Source organism: Thamnophis elegans, chromosome 2 (genome assembly GCF_009769535.1).
Source record: "Thamnophis elegans isolate rThaEle1 chromosome 2, rThaEle1.pri, whole genome shotgun sequence".
Taxonomy (NCBI): domain Eukaryota; kingdom Metazoa; phylum Chordata; class Lepidosauria; order Squamata; family Colubridae; genus Thamnophis; species Thamnophis elegans.
Window position 1 is genome coordinate 168,438,500 of NC_045542.1, and position 16,696 is coordinate 168,455,195.

The 16,696-nt window shown below is 44.4% G+C and overlaps 2 protein-coding genes across 2 annotated transcripts; both read left to right on the plus strand.

Annotated features, from left to right (window-relative positions):
- Nucleotides 1–644: 644 nt before the first annotated feature.
- On the plus strand, nucleotides 645–2,580 carry LOC116502571 (zinc-alpha-2-glycoprotein-like). The gene is made up of 3 exons (XM_032208446.1): nucleotides 645–1,027; nucleotides 1,634–1,879; nucleotides 2,213–2,580. The coding sequence occupies exons 1-3, from the start codon at nucleotides 955–957 to the stop codon at nucleotides 2,578–2,580; spliced, it is 687 nt and encodes a 228-aa protein (XP_032064337.1). The 5' UTR covers nucleotides 645–954.
- Nucleotides 2,581–8,132: 5,552 nt separating this feature from the next.
- On the plus strand, nucleotides 8,133–12,380 carry LOC116502572 (putative HLA class I histocompatibility antigen, alpha chain H). The gene is made up of 4 exons (XM_032208447.1): nucleotides 8,133–8,589; nucleotides 9,004–9,069; nucleotides 9,987–10,141; nucleotides 12,013–12,380. Exons 1-4 carry the CDS (start codon nucleotides 8,133–8,135, stop codon nucleotides 12,139–12,141), a joined length of 807 nt encoding a protein of 268 aa, XP_032064338.1. The 3' UTR covers nucleotides 12,142–12,380.
- Nucleotides 12,381–16,696: the final 4,316 nt, after the last annotated feature.

Sequence of the window (16,696 nt, forward strand, 5' to 3'; positions counted from 1 at the left end):
CGCGGGAATAAGGACTCCCTTCTGATTGGCTCCCGGGCGGAGCCGGTTCAATCCTCGCCCCGATTGGTCGAGCTACTCGACGCCCATTGGTTCCTCGTTCAAACCCGGAGGTATAAATGTTTGGCGCGAACCACGCCACGCTGAATCGTAGTCACTCTATTCTCAATAAAGGTTGCTGTTTGCATACCCGCTTTGTCGCGTCCCTTCCCTTCGCTCCAAGATGCAAAAACACCCACTGCCCCTCTGTCGTGGAGCCTCAGCTCCAATCTCGTGATTTCTCAAGATAGATTACTGCAGGGAACGCTCCCTTGGGCTCCCTTGGAAGACTAGGCTGGCTTCTGGGAAGGGAAAGTGGAGGGATGGGGTAGAGGGCCAGAAGTGGGGCTTTCCGCAACCCTCTGGCATAGCGCGCGCGGGTGCGCGCGCGCGCACACACACACACACACACAAACATGCAAGATGTGGTTAGCAAATTGTTACTGTTCTCAGAAGTGCTGAGCTGCGGCTTTTATTCGCTGCTTTTATTACCGTGCGAAATAAACTTTTATTACAGTGCAGCTTCCTCCCCAAACCGCCCATGGACGGGACGGGGCGACGGGGGGGGGGGGGGCGTCGATCGGTAGCTTCGCAAGCAAAATTAGCGAGGAGGGCATCGCAGTGGCTGCGTTCACACAACCGGGGAAACCAGGACGTTTGAGCGCTACCGTTGTCCTTTTGTGGGCAACGTCTCCCTAGGATCCTTCCCTCCCTCCAGAAACCCTGGAAAACACCAAGGAAGCAGCTCCATTTTCTCTCTTCTTCACGGACCCGGACGGGGCGGAGAATTTTAGCAGAATTGGATTTCTTTGCGGATCTGGACGGGGCCCGAACTGGAGCAACGGCTGAGCGCCTTGTCCTTGGGGAACGGCAGGTGTCTTCGGTTGGTGGCGCACGGTAGCGCCTGGTTGGAGGGCAATGCAGCTCTACCGGGCGCCCCTCTTGCTCTGGGGAGCTGTGCTGGGGTCCTTCCTGCCGGGCGGCCTTTGCGGTGAGTTTCTGGAAGGATTTGCGAGGGGCGGGTGGGGAGGAAGAAATAGAAAGGGAGGGGCGCATGTCCTGGATTGGGTCTTTCTCTCCCCCATCCTCCCTTCTCAGTCCCAAAGTCCTTTCCCAGGTGGAAAAATCTTCCTTCTCTCGCGCTTCAAGCAAGCCTGGTCTTAAATCTTTGGTGCCTGAGTTGCAATTAGCTCCCATTCGCATTTCTTGGAGAACAGGAGTAAAAGTGAAAAGAGAAGTTTTTAGACTTCAGCATAAGGTCTTACTTCCTGACTTCCTTCTCCTTCCTGGCAATGGGCCAGCCAGCTCCATCGTGATCAGCAGACTTTGCCCTTGTTTGAAAAGGTTGCATGATCTCCTGGCAGGTTTTCAGGCCTTCAACTCACTTGTTAACTTCTATGCAGATAGCACCTACCTGAGTCTTCCCTTGTTGGGAAAGGGTCTGTGGGGAGGGTCACCATGGAGGCCCAGAGGAAGAGCAGGAGGAGCATCTTACCCAGATGTGGTGACTCACTTGTTGTGGGACTGTTGTGCAACTGTAAGATGTTGCAGTGCAGATCCCCCCACAAATCTACTCTTCTCCCTTCTTCCTCTACAGGCCCTCCCTCACACTCCCTGAGCTACTTCTACCTGTATCTGCCAGAGCCCAAGCAGGGGCTTCATCAGTTCTTCATTAGGGGCTACTTGGATGACCAGCCCGTTGCTCGCTTTGACAACCTCACCAGAAAGATGGAGCCTCTGGTGCCCTGGATGGAGGAGGTGGAGAAGGAGAGATTCCTGGCCCCTGAGTCGGTCTTCGGGGATAACCTGAAGGAGATATTAAAACAGGACCACCATGCTGGAGGTGAGCAGAGGCAGTGCCACCTTTGGGCTCCGATGGTTGCAGTGGGCGTAGTGGTGATAATTTTTTTCCTAGAAATGAAAGAGCCCCCCCCACACACACACACAAACATGCACTCGCCTGATATTTTTTTCTCACCTAGAAATTCTACAGGGCCTGATCCCAGCCAAACAGGGTTAATTGAAGTAAAAGATGTTTCTCCTTGTGTGATAAAGGGTGAAAGGAGAAATTGGGTTTCTCTCTCCAGGTGGGAAGGGGTCTATGGTATAATACTGTCTAAGGAGAGGAATCCTGGACCCTTTTCATTCACATCTGTTCTCTCTGGGTCTCCTTCAGGGCTTCACACCTGGCAGGCAGTTTTGGGCTGTGAGAGGATGAACAATGGGAGCAAAAGAGGGTTTTTCTACTATGGCTACGATGGGATGTACTTCATCAGTTTCGATATGGAGACCCTTACCTGGGTGGTAGCTCAGCCCCAGGCCCAGAAGTTCAAGGAGAAGTGGGAGAAGCATCCAGAATGGTCCGAGAGCAATAAAATCTTCCTGAATGAGACCTGCATTGAGGGACTGAACAGATACCTGTCCTACAAGAACAATACTCTGCAGAGGACAGGTGAGTGGCAAAGGGGGTCTCCATTGAGCATGTTTCTGTCACCTCCCCTCCTCTTATTGTTTCTATCCTTATCATCCAAGACACCTTTTTAACTAGTGACAGAAAAGGATCAGGAAGTATCCCTCATTGTATTACTGGAGGAAAACATTATGTTACATTACATTATGTTGTCCCATGTGAGAACATTACCCCCAATTCCATGTGTCCCTTTCAAAAATAAATCCAAAGAGTTCCGATGCCCCATTTGAGGGACTCCTGCAGGTTGAGGCAAGGAGATGGAGCAGAGGAGGTGGATGGCAGGATGAGGTCTTTCGTGTTATTAAATAGTCTTGTCAGAAACACTCAAACTCCTGGGAACTTTATTTTTTTTACATTTTTTAATTTTTATTAAACAAACAACACACAAAAAAATAATCATCTTACATTACATCTTGTAGAAAGTGCATAAATTGGTTATATTTAGCTTTCGTACATCTCTTCCACAGTCATTACTTACATTCATATCAAATATCAAAGTTCTTAATGAGTCTTACTCTCAACATATCATAGTTCTCATTTGACTGAAATTGTTTGTTATGGTAGAGCACAGGTTCGATTCCCAGCAAGGGTATGGCTAGCTGATGAGAGCTAAATAGCTTGAAATAGATCTATACTAGTCTCCCTTTATTTATTTATCGGCACAAATAAAACACACACACACACACACACACACACACACACACAAACATATATAATTAACTGTATCCCTTATCCTTATCATTCCATTGTTAGTTGTTATAATTAATATTGGTTAACAAAAAATCCTTTACTGTTATATCTATTTTCTTCTCATCAAACCAACCTTGTATGTATTCCTTGTTGCCCTTATCAATTATTTATTTAACATAACCATCTATAAGGTACTATATTACTACTTAATAATTATAAAACTTAGTTACATTTTTGGTTATCTACTTTCATATATCCAATAACATTACAAATTTATAACATATTCAAAGTAAGAATTAATTAATTAAATTTCTAAACCTTTTTTCCCAAATCATTGTTTGCAATTTATATCCAAATTCCTTATATTAAACCAGTACAGATATATGTTGTTAACTATAACTCTTATCACTTTACTTTACTTTACTTTACTTTAATAAAATTTGTATGCTGCCCACTCCCGGTGGGACTCTGGGCGGCTCACAGCAAAAATAAAAGCATTTAAAATTTAAAAAATACAATTTTACAATTAGTACACCATCCATTCTATCTAAGTGGGGCTGGATATTAATCAACAGCCCCAGGCCTGCCGGAACAGCCAGGTCTTGGTCGCTTTACGGAAGGCCTGGAGAGTGGTAAAGGTCCGGATCTCTGCGGGTAAATCGTTCCACAGGGCCGGTGCAGCAACAGAGAAGGCCCTCCCTTGGGGGGCCGCCAGCCGGCATTGTCCGGTCGACGGCACCCGGAGGAGGCCCAACCTGTGCGATCTTATTGGTCGTTGGGAGGTGAATGGCAGGAGGCAGTCTCTCAGGTAGCCAGGTCCTATACCATGTAGGGCTTTAAAAGTAATGACTAGCACCTTGAAACGGGTCCAGAGACCAATGGGGAGCCAGTGCAGCTCATGGAAGATAGGTGTAACATGGGTGTATCTAGGTACACACATTATCGCTTGCGCGGCTGCATTCTGAACTAACTGTATCATATTATTATTATTATTATTATTATTATTATTATTATTATTATTATTATTATTATTATTATTATACAATTGTATCGCAGCGGCCAATTGTTTCGCCGGATTTGGCATTGGTTACTAGTCGGGCCCCACCCAGGGGCCTAGGACGTCATAACGTATTTTCATAATATGCGTGCAGATCCAAGCAGTGCGGCTTTTTGCATTTGACTGATGGTGATTTTGTCAATTTTTAACTGTTTTAAATGTAATTCCAGTGCTTTTGGAATAGCACCCAGTGTGCCAATTACCACTGGAATTACCACTGCTGGTTTGTGCCATAATCATTGAATTTCAATTTTTAAGTCCTGGTATTTTGCAATTTTTTCATATTCCTTCTCGTCGACCCTGCTATCACCTGGTATTGCGATGTCTATGATTGTAACCTTATTTTTCTCAACCAGTGTGATGTCTGGTGTATTATGCACCAGTATTTTGTCCGTTTGTATGCGAAAATCCCACAAGATCTTGACCATTTGATTTTCGGTGACTTTTTCAGGCTGATGTTCCCACCAGTTTGTTGCTGTTTTAATATTATAATTTTTGCACAAATGCCAATGGATCATTTGTGCTACTGAATTGTGCCGCAATTTATAATCAGTCTCCGTGATATTTTTACAGCAGCTGAGTATGTGATCAACAGTTTCATCAGCTTCTTTGCAAAGTCTGCATTTGGCATCATCAGAGGATTTTTCGATTTTGGCCTTAATGGCATTTGTGCGGATAGCTTGTTCTTGCGCAGCCAGGATTAGTGACTCTGTTTCTTTCTTTAATGTACCTGTTGTTAACCATAACCAAGTTTGTTCACTGTCCACTTTATCTTTTATTTTTTTCCAGAAATTGGCCATGCAGTGCTTTGTTCTGCCAACTCTCCATTCTTGATTTTATCACATCTTTTCTGTATTCTTGTTTCATCTGTTGGGCCTTCAGTAGATTTTTGTTCTTTACTTCGATTAATAGATGTTCTTGACTTTCTTTTAAATAATCAGCCAGTGCATGTTTTTCTTTTTCAACTGTTTGCTTCACTTGTAATAATCTCTGCCACCTGATTTTCGGGGCAGGTGTAGTCTATCAGTATCACCACGTGGATGTAAACTGTAGTGCATTGTCATTAGTTTCCTGGTTTTTCGGTCCAAAATGTCCAAATCAGCTTGCGTCCAGTTAACTATACCAGCTGTGTATCTTATAACTGGTATTGCCCAGGTATTTATGGCCTTGATTGTATTTCCACCATTCAATTTAGATTTCAAAATTTTCCTAACTCTGTTGGTGTACTCTCCCCTGACAATAGTTTTTACTTCTCCATGCTTGATGTTATCCAACTGCAGAATGCCTAAATATTTGTAGGCTTCATTTTCGTTGCATTTAATTAGTTGGCCATTGGGCATTTCAATTCCCTCACATATAGTGATTTTTCCCCTTTTTATGGATACAGTGGTGCATTTTTCCATGCAAACTGCATTGAAATATCGGTGCTGAATACTCGGACTGTGTTTGTCAGTGATTGAATTTCTATTTCTGACTTTCCATAGAGTCAGATTATATTATTATTATACAATTGTGTCACAGCGGCCAGTTGTTTCGCCGGATTTGGCATTGGTTACTAGTCGGGCCCCGCCCAGGGGCCTAGGACGTCATAACGTATTTTGGTAATATGCATGCAGATCCAAGCAGTGCGGCATTTGACTGATGGTGATTTTGTCAATTTTTAACTGTTTTAAATGTAATTCCAGTGCTTTTGGAATAGCACCCAGTGTGCCAATTACCACTGGAGTTACCACTGCTGGTTTGTGCCATAGTGGTTGAATTTCGATTTTTAAGTCCTGGTATTTTGCGATTTTTTCATGTTCCCTCTCGGCGACCCGGCTATCACCTGGTGTTGCGATGTCTATGATTGTAACCTTATTTTTCTCAACCAGTGTGATGTCTGGTGTATTATGCGCCAGTATTTTGTCCGTTTGTATGTGAAAATCCCACAAGATCTTGACCATCTGATTTTCGGTGACTTTTTCAGGCTGATGTTCCCACCAATTTGTTGCTGTTTTAATATTATAATTTTTGCACAAATTCCAATGGATCATTTGTGCTACTGAATTGTGCCGCAATTTATAATCAGTCTCCGTGATTTTTTTACAGCAGCTGAGTATGTGATCAACAGTTTCATCAGCTTCTTTGCAAAGTCTGCATTTGGCATCATCAGAGGATTTTTCGATTTTGGCCTTAATGGCATTTGTGCAGATAGCTTGTTCTTGCGCAGCCAGGATTAGTGACTCTGTTTCTTTCTTTAATGTACCTGTTGTTAACCATAACCAAGTTTGTTCACTGTCCACTTTATCTTTTATTTTTTTCCAGAAATTGGCCATGCAGTGCTTTGTTCTGCCAACTCTCCATTCTTGATTTTATCACATCTTTTCTGTATTCTTGTTTCATCTGTTGGGCCTTCAGTAGATTTTTGTTCTTTACTTCGATTAATAGATGTTCTTGACTTTCTTTTAAATAATCAGCCAGTGCATGTTTTTCTTTTTCAACTGTTTGCTTCACTTGTAATAATCTCTGCCACCTGATTTTCGGGGCAGGTGTAGTCTATCAGTATCACCACGTGGATGTAAACTGTAGTGCATTGTCATTAGTTTCCTGGTTTTTCGGTCCAAAATGTCCAAATCAGCTTGCGTCCAGTTAACTATACCAGCTGTGTATCTTATAACTGGTATTGCCCAGGTATTTATGGCCTTGATTGTATTTCCACCATTCAATTTAGATTTCAAAATTTTCCTAACTCTGTTGGTGTACTCTCCCCTGACAATAGTTTTTACTTCTCCATGCTTGATGTTATCCAACTGCAGAATGCCTAAGTATTTGTAGGCTTCATTTTTGTTGCATTTAATTAGTTGGCCATTGGGCATTTGCCTTGAAATTTTGGGTAGAGCTCCAGATCATCGAATTCCCCCCTCCAAACTCCCATTTTTTCACTTTCAACCACTTTCATTTCAGAAATCAAATCATTAGTTTTCTTATCTTTGTGTTCATTTTTTCTCTTCAGTTTTTGGAACTCCATCTCCCTCATTTTTTTCTGGTATACTCTGTATCTTCTTGTCAATTCTCTAAATTACCAATAACTTTTGAATTGCACCCCAAATCTTTTGCAAAATTAAAATTTTCTCTTCTGTAAATTGCTCCATGTTCCAAATTGTAAATTACAGCCACTGTAGCTTTAATCTTCACAAGAGAAAGGTTCCATTTTTTTCCCCTTCTCCCAGTGCCGATAGAGTTCTCAAGAGACAGCTGTGGTAAACAATTTATGACCTTGACTCTTATCACTTTTAGTTACTGAGCTTTGAAGCAGAAAGACAGTGAGATCAAAGGAGAAACAGGAACAAATGCATGGTTTCAAAAAAAGCTCTAGCCTGTAGCTTCCGAGCAGCAAAAGTAGTATTTTTTTCATTTTCTTGTCTCAGATTTAGGAGGGACAAAGTTCTTAAATGGAGTTTAATAGCAAATAATAGATTATTTTTGTTAGAGTAGGGATGGAGATTTTAGTCCTTAAGTTGAAAAATAAAGCAGGAAGGAGACAAAGAAGAAAATCTAGTCCATTCACTTTAAACAGAGGGGAGGGAGAGAGAAAAAAATGCGAGGAGCATTTCAATAATTACAAGAAGAAAAGCAAACTAACCAAAACAAAACAATGAAATCAGTTCCACCGCTAACTTCTTCTGCTTAAGGATTTAGTTTAGCATAAAAAAAGAGATTCTTTTGGGTAGTTTTTTTTTCAAAACAGAAAGGATTCCCCAGATGATCACACTTTCTCTTTCTCTTTCCTTCCGTTCCTTAGCCGTCCCCACTTCATCAGCCTAAGCTGTCTTTTGTCACTAGCTTGAAGTCCTTCTCTTGTATCAATCAGAGACTTGCATTGTCCCTGATATCAACAAGATGTGGTCTTCCTGTTCACCGTCTCTTCGGGATGGTTTCAGTCCGATTGGACCCCCCAGTGGCAAAAGTATCAGCTGCAGTCTCAGAGCATCGAGACTACATGTCCGTACCGTGGGGTCATTGGCTCCTCCTCAAACTCCTGGGAACTTTATTGTTGTTTTTTCTGCAGAGCCCCCAGTGGGGAAGGTGACTCGCAAGGTGGTGGATGATAGCGTGGAGGTCCTCATCTGCCAGGCCTTTGGCTTCCACCCCAAGGAGATCCAGGCCACCTGGACGAGGGACGGAGAGGTCTGCCAAAATGAGACCCTCCAAAGGAATGTGGCCCCCAATTCTGATGAGACCTATTATGTCCAGATCAGCATTGAGATCAACCCCAAGGAGAGGGACCATTATCAGTGTCACCTGGACCACAAGGGCTTGCCGGAACCGTTAGTGTTGACTTTCAAGGAGAAAACAGGTGAGAGTTGTAGAAGTAGATTTTTCACCAATGTTTGAAATGTGTGTTTGTGTTTGGGAGACCATCTCATGTTTTTAGGTGGAGAGCAAGAAATGTAATCCTACATTTAGTGATACAAGAGAAGTGATTTCTGTCAGGTCGTTGAAAGTGGTAGCAGCAAAAATATGAAGAAATGTCACAGGATGATATATGAGAGGATGTGATATGATTAATGAGTGGTTGTGGCTCCTCCTTCTGCCCTTCAAGGCCATTTGCTCTGCCCTCTTTAGCCTTGGAGGGGAGGGGCTTCCTTCAGCTGGGACAGTACTGGTGGCCAATAGAGGTTGGGAAAAGCTTCCATTGCTCAGCATCTCCACTTCGGGGGAACTCAGCACCTGTCTAATAAGAGCCATGTTTCTCCTTCTTTAATTACAGGGCGGTTGAGTCCTTGGGCGATTATAGCTGCCTTAATTTTGGGAGCTGGGATTTTCTTCCTGATACGTAAGTGAAACAAACACACCCTCCGACACCGACCCTGGGGGTCTTTCTGTGTTGACTGAGCTGGTGTGGTTGGCAGACAGCCTTCCTGAGAGTTGTAGCCAGGACCCCCACGAGACCGTTCCCTAGAAACAGCGTTTTGAACATGGGTCAGAAAAGAAGAAGAAACTATGCAGCCATTTTTCCACTTCCTGCAAATCTCAATATATTCCTGTTGTCTGGGAGGAAAACTCTTTGGCCTCAATGGACTTACTTCAGAGTAAAATATCAGCAGCTCAGGAGTCCAGGAAAAGTCCCTTAAATGATCTGGGAAGTGCTATAAAACCCATACTCCTGTCCTTGAAGGAGATCTATTTGCCATGTCACCTGGCAAAGGGAAGCTCTGATGGAAAGAGAGTTCCATGGGGGGAGAAGCCCCATGCCCTCTGCCCCTGCTTGCAAATCACACCTGGGGAAAGGAAGAGCGGGGAGAAAGGTCCAGGAAGCTTCTTCTTCTGCTACTGCTCCTCCTAAGAGCAAGAGACAGGAGAGGGAGGGAGGATGCAGGACATGTCCCCTCAGTTGAGTTTCACCAAGTGCACCTCAGCACTTCCTGGTAATTTTCTCAGCAAGAATTTAGGAGTGCTTTGCCATCTCCTTCTTCCTGGATGGGCCTTCTGATTGGCTTGTTATTCTCTGACCCAGCTAGACCCAGTTTAGCCTTTCAAGATCAGCCACAATTGCTGGTTCTAAATCTGGCTAGGTTAAGATTGGGTAACAAAAGTTGTGACAGTTGCATTAAGAACAACTAAGCCCAGATTACATGGGGAACACCATCTGTCTATTTATTGCGAGTGGTTCAGGATAAATCCTTCTCCAGCTCAGGCAGGAGCTGCTACCCCTGAAATAAACTAGCTGTTTTCTCTTTTGCCACCTGTCAGGTTGGTGGAGGAAAAGACGCAGGACAAATCTCTATGGGGAAGTGACTTCCTGCTCTTATCAGACTTCTTCACAAGGCATTCGTGGTTCCCCTGTGTATGGTGCAGAAGATGAGACTCAATCACTGTCGTTGATGCAAACTAAATTAACGTCAAGGGTGAGTGTGAGTGTTGCCGACTATTTATTTTATTTTTTACTTATTTAGTTTGTCAAACATGTACAAGATAACAATAATAGGTATAAACGTGGACATGAACAAAGGAAATGAATACAAATAAATGAGGACAGTAGGACAGGGACGGTAGGCATCCTGGTGCGCTTATGCACACCCCCTTTACAGACCTCTTAGGAGTGGAGTGAGGTCCACAGTAGACAGTCTAAGGTTAAAGTTTTGGGAGTTTGAGGAGTGTAACAACGGAGTCAGGTAGAGCATTCCAGGCATTGACCACTCTGTTGCTGAAGTCATATTTTCTGCAATTGAGTTTGGAGCAATTAACCTTGAGTTTGTATCTATTGTTTGCCTGAGTATTATTGAGGTTGAAGCTGAAGTAGTCGTTGACAGGTAGGATGTTGTAGCAGATAATTTTGTGTACAACGCTTAGGTCAGACCTTAATCGGCATAGTTCTAGGTTCTCCAAGGCCAAAATTGCAAGCCTGTCATTATAAGGGATTCTGTTGTGAGCAGAGAAGTGGAGGACTCTTCTCGTGAAATACCTCTGGACCTGCTCGATTGCATTAATGTCCCATATACAGTGTGGATTCCAGACAGATGAGTTGTATTCGAGAATTGGTCTGGCAAAGGTTTTGTATGCCCTAGTTTGCGGTACAATGTTACCGGAGAAGAAGCTTTGCAAAATTAGGTTAACAACTCTTAATGCCTTTTTGGCAATGCTGTTACAGTGAGCTCTGGGGCTTAGATCGTTTGAGATGAGTACTCCTAGGTCCTTGACAGAATGAGGGTCATCTATGAGGTCGTATCCGCCCAAGTTGTATTTGGTATTCTGATTTTTGTTGCCATTGTGTAAGACAGAGCATTTGTTGGTTGAGCTTTGGAGTTGCCAATTGCGCAACCATTCTGACACATAGTCAAAGTCACTTTGTTGGACAGAAGTATTGTTGGGGGTGTTAAATAGTTTTACGTCATCAGCAAAGAGGATGCAGCTGATTATAATATGATCACAAAGGTCCTTGATGTAAAGCAGAAAGAGTGCTGCTATTCAAGAGACAAAACTCTGGGCTTCCAACATACCTGAGAATCAAGACCATCAGGGTTGTCGGGGTGGGGGATTAAATTTTCCCAAGGTAATAATGTGGGGAGCCTGGGGTTGGCTGCTTTGCAGTGGAAGATCCGGCTCAGCTCAGCGTCTCTGACCAATCAGCTCCGAGGGAGGAGAGAGAGACCAGGAAGTAACCAGAAACAGGAATTGGGGCACTCTGGGGAAATGGGGGACTTCTGGCCAGGAATGACTCGAGGCAAGGGGGAGAAAGGGCAGCTGGGACCTTCTAGGAAACAAGTCTCTTTGGCCAGGAGGAACTGGAAGTATAAGGAACCCTGGGGGAGAAGTGAGGAGGCCCCACCAGCAGCTCTTTGTACATAGGAGGCAGTGGTGGGAGTCAATTATTTTTACTACTGGTTCTGTGGGCGTGGCATGGCTTGGCGGGTGTGGCTTGGTGGGCATGGCTTGGTGGCCATGGCAGGGGAAGGATACGGCAAAATTCCCATTCCCTCCCAATCAGCTGGGACTTGGGAGGCAGAGAATAGATAGGGGCGGGGCCAGGCAGAGGTAGTATTTACCGGTTCTCCGAAATACTCAAAATTTCTGTTGCCGGTTCTGCAGAACTGGTCAGAACCTGCTGCATATCCCCTCTGATAGGAGGGTTGCAATCCTTCCTTCCTCTTTGGTTGCTTCCCCTAGTTCTTGTGGAGGTTGCGGGGGGGGGGGGACAGAGAGCTGATGAGAATAGAGAAGAAACGGGGGGGGCATGCAAATACAGGTATTGACTTCCACCATTTTTTTCTCTTTGAAGCAAAAGGCATCCTATGGTTCTGCATTCCGGACTCGGAGTGATCCAGAAATCCTGTCGTCTTGTTGCAGGCAAGAAGAAAATCTGCCTCTAGTGTGGAATGGGAGAGGGTGCTCTCCCAAAAGTATATAGCTAATATAGGAATTACGAGCGGTCTCCTTTAAGAAACTACCTCATGGGAAATGTAACTACCTTATGGGAAATGTAGTCCCATAATATGTGACCACATCTGTGTTCCCTGATTGGGCAGCGGGGTACTCTGCCCGGGAAAAGTGATTTATTAGGGGTGATTCTCTGAATAGCCTCGTTCTACCAGAAGCAGCTTTGCACCAGCAGCATGGGTTAGAGGAATCAATATCTTTTTACACTACGTGATGGGACAGATCATGGAAAGTCAGAAGAATCTTAACACTGAACTGTAAGTTTTGCTATTAAGGATGCCTGATAATAAAGGTGATCTGAAAGATATTCCTAAGCGTGGAGTTAACTGGCTGCCCGAGTGGACCTCATTGCCCGGGGCAGAACAGAGAGACCTCTCCTGCTTAAGACCCAAAGAAAGACTAACGGTAAGTCTAAACTAAGTAAAGCCCTCCAAATCATCCCAAGTAAACCAAAAATCCCAGCAGCCCCAGAAGGAAAAAACAGGATTCAGCTACAACATGCACTGTAAGGACTGGCAGTCAGAAGACATGATGAAAACTCCTTAATTTCACAATGTATGGATAGACTCAATCATAGTTTCAACTGGGAAACTGTGAGCATCCTTAGATCAAGCCAAATCCCAAAAATGGCAGAGAATTCCTGGTGGCCTGGCACTCAGATGAATTAGCCATCAACAGGCACATGGAGATAAACAACATTTACAATCTAAAAGCCCAAAAGGAAACAAAAATACCAAAAAAGCCCCCACCTTTTAACCAACAATCAACACCTATATGAGCAAAAATTAACATCAAAATCAACACAAGAGCAACAAGTAAACAATATCCCGAATCCGGCAATTACCAATACAGACAAACAAGCTAACAGTCAACATCAGCTTAATGAAAGAATCTCCTAGAACTTCCCCGCCAACCTTGACAGGACAAGCCACTGATATATAAAAAGAAGAGCCAATCCTGCTCCTTTCTAGCACTACGATGTTACCTAGTTTGGTAATGAAACATCTGCGAGAAAACTGCTGCATCAACAACCCCTCTCCCCCCCCCCCCCCGCAACATTCATTTTATAAGATGCACGGACATTTCCACCCACTTTATTTGGGGGGGGGGAGTGTGTCTTACAATTTGAAAAATACTGTATATCAAATGGACTTCCAGGAAGTTACCGGAAGTGCTTTCTAAATCTTTGTCCCATGTTGCCAAAACAAGCTCTTCTATTTTTCCTTTTTCTTTGCATTCTCCAAGGTTGCTTCCCCCACCCCTTTCTCTGCCTTTTTAATTCTTTTTTCTTTCCTTAATTTTTTTTTTTGAGTTTTATACTGTTTTATAACTAAGTTAAGTTTTGAAGAAAAAAACCTGCAACCAAAGATAAAATTTCCAGAAGTCAATATACTCTTGAACTTTATATCTTGTTTTTGGAATTTAACAAAGTGAATGGATTCTCCGGGTCTTTACCTCATCCAAAAATTGAAAATTACAGCACTTGTATAATAAAAAGCCTTTTCCCCTCCATAGATTGAGGGCCTTTCTGTACTTGCTACTTATGAGCCTTAACAGGTAGACTTGTATGGAGAAATATAATGTATATATGAGAGTCGCTTTTGCAAAACATGCTCTTAAAATGACAGTTTTAAGAGCATGTTTTAATTATGTGTACTGTTGTTTATGTTCCCTTTCCCCTTTGAGTTGTTCGCCGCCCTGAGTCCCTCCTGGAGAAGGGTGGCATACAAATAAACCAAAACTAAACTAAACTAACTAAACTAGTTGTATGAATGTACTAGAAATATACTGTATATGCACTTGAATAATAATTTGTTAAAATATTCATGACTGGGAGAGATGTGGGAACAAGGTAGCCAATGAATAAGCATAGTAACTAAGTCAGCCAATGGGAGCTTAAACATATCTGAGTCTGTGCAGAGAATTGAAACAGAAACGTAAGCAGCCTGCTGTTCTGAGAAGTAAAGTAGCCTGTCTGTCTGGGCTTGTCTGCTGAAAAGAAACTAACTGCTTGTGTTTACTTGGAAGAACCACCTGTTGATATTGTACATTTATTAGTCTATTATTATGTATATAAAGAAGTTAATGAATCCAGCTGAATCAGTTATCTGTGTGTGCTTTCTGGGTTTGATTTTTCTGCAGCAAGTTCTTACATAATTCCACTACATAATTGGTCGAACTGTCCATCGGCAACAAAAATACTGGTCTAAGATACAAAGGTGGTTGGAAGAGAGGACAACACAATAAATAGACTTAAAACCAGGATTATTCTTATTAGGTACACTACTGGAAAAATACAGTAAAATAATGATATATTTAATGCTACAGGTAATAACAGCGGCTAGAATTATTTATGCACAAAATTGGAAAAACGTTAGTACCCTACAGATGAAATGGTAATAAAGAAAATATTAAGAGTGTGCCAAAATGGGCAGGTTTACAATGGAGGATAAAGACAAAGGAGATCTAGGATCATCACGAAGATGCCCTCTGCAGGAGTGTCCTGGGGTTTTCCCACCTTCTTTAACTGCCTTTCTGTGCCCCCCCGCCCCAGGTTTAAAGAGGCCTAAAGAACAGAAAACAGGCACTTTTCGCTACCTGGCAGCAGGAACGATAAAATCTAGGACAAATTCTTTCTTCAGTTGATTTATATTCCCAGGAATGGGAGCGGGGGGCATCCTCATGTCTTTTGCTTCATGCCCTGTCTGGTATCACCGTACTTCTTTTTCCATGACTTACACAATTTCATAACTGCTAGTGCCGCATCGACCTCAGAGTCTGAAACCACCGAGAGGCTCCTGAAGAACAAAGAACGGATGGAGAAAGAGCCCAGGTGTTCATCTCCAGAACTTCTGAGAACACCTACATTGAACAACTTCCAGGATGTTGGCCCTATGGACCATCTTGTAGGACAATGGTTCCCAAACTTGGCAACTTTAAGACTTGTGGATTTCAACTTCCAGAATTCTCCAGCCAGCAGAGCTGGCGGGAGAATTCTGCGAGTTGAAGTCCACAAGTCTTAAAGTTGCCAAGTTTGGGAACCACTGTTGTAGGAGATGGGAAGGCTGTGCTGGAAGGCGGGCTTAAACATGTCATCAGTCTATCCCAAAGGGGTTGTTCAAACTGGACTTTCTTGCTTCCCCCCCACCTCTTGAAAACGTTTCACTTCTCATCCAAGAAGCTTCTTCAGCTTCTGGCAAGAAATGAACCAGGAAGAAGACAAGGCTCCAGATGGGAGAAGAGAGTGATTTGGGCTGCTGTTCCTGCCTTTCCTCTCATTCGCTCTGTCGGGAAAACTATTCCGCAGAGGATGGCAGCCCTTTCGATGCTCTCCAAGAGGGCTCTTCCAAGCAGCTAAAGTGAAGGAAATCAATGAATTATGACACACTCTGTTCACCTCCAGAGGGCGCCCTCGTCTACCTGGATTAGAATCACCTGTCCACAAGAGATTGAAGCCCTCCCCCTCTGAAAATGCTGACTCCCGGGGACTGACATCCCCCCCCCACCCTCCCCTTCTCCTGCTTTCCCCCTGAACCCCTGAGGAGGTCTTGATGGGAGGGGGCTCAGTCATATCCTGAGACAAGCGATCCTTCCCCGGGAGAGGGGAAGAACTGCTAGGCTGGCCTCTATTCAGCAGGGGCGACTCAGCCTCGCTTATCTCTCCCGGAGAAGAGGAATCGATCAATCAGAACAGAACTCGAAGGGACCTTAGAGGTCTTCTAGTCCAGAGTTCCCCATCCTTCCTGGGTTGGCGGCCCGGAGGAGGAGGAAAAGGGGGATTTTGTGGGAGGGGCAAGTGCGTGTGTGCGCGCTGTAGCGCCCGCGATGTTTCTGGCAACGCTCACACTAGTGGGGTTGCAAGCGTGCCTGTGCGTGCGTGGAGAAGGGGGGCCCGCCTCGGTCCGCCGGCCAGTAACGGGCCCGGTGGCAATAAACCTGTGAGCCGATAAAGAACCGTGGCCCGCAGGCTGCAAAACCCTGTCCAACTCGAGCAGGAGAGGCTAAGCCATTTCGGACACGTGGCTGTCCAGTCTCTTCTTAAAAAGCTCCAGTGATGAAGCGCCCACGACGTCTGAAGGCAACTTCTGTTCCCCTGGTTAACTGTTCTCACTGTTAGGAAGTTTCTCCTTCATTCCAGGTTGCTTCTCTCTTTAATTAGTTTCCATCCATTGTTTCTTGTCCTGCCTTCAGGGGCTTTGGAAAATACAAGTTGCCCCCGTCTTCTTTGTGGCAGCCCCCCAAATACTGGAATCCTGCTGTCGTGTCACCCCTGATTCTCCTTTTGTCTAATCTGGCATGAAGGAGACCTTTCCCCGTTCCGGGTTCAAAGAAGGCTGAGGTGAGGCTCAGGTTGCAGAATGCGAGGCTGCTGCCCCAGAATCGAGGTGGGACGTGAAGGGCGGAGTGGGGGGAACTGAAGGGCGGCAAGGACGCCAACGCTCCAGGGCTCCCGCTCCTTCCTCTATGACGTTGGGAAGTCTGTAGCGCGGTCTAGAAAGGACGCCGCTCTCTGGGCGACGGTGGGC

Excerpts from the sequence above, each read along its gene's own strand:
- LOC116502571 (XM_032208446.1), top strand. The coding sequence starts at position 955 with ATGCAGCTCTACCGGGCGCCCCTCTTGCTCTGGGGAGCTGTGCTGGGG. Across the intron at positions 1,028-1,633 it reads CCTGCCGGGCGGCCTTTGCG|GCCCTCCCTCACACTCCCTG; the intron begins GTGAGTTTCTGG and ends CTTCCTCTACAG. Across the intron at positions 1,880-2,212 it reads ACAGGACCACCATGCTGGAG|GGCTTCACACCTGGCAGGCA; the intron begins GTGAGCAGAGGC and ends GGTCTCCTTCAG.
- LOC116502572 (XM_032208447.1), top strand. The coding sequence starts at position 8,133 with ATGTGGTCTTCCTGTTCACCGTCTCTTCGGGATGGTTTCAGTCCGATT. Across the intron at positions 9,070-9,986 it reads TGGGATTTTCTTCCTGATAC|GTTGGTGGAGGAAAAGACGC; the intron begins GTAAGTGAAACA and ends GCCACCTGTCAG. Across the intron at positions 10,142-12,012 it reads AAACTAAATTAACGTCAAGG|CAAAAGGCATCCTATGGTTC; the intron begins GTGAGTGTGAGT and ends TTCTCTTTGAAG.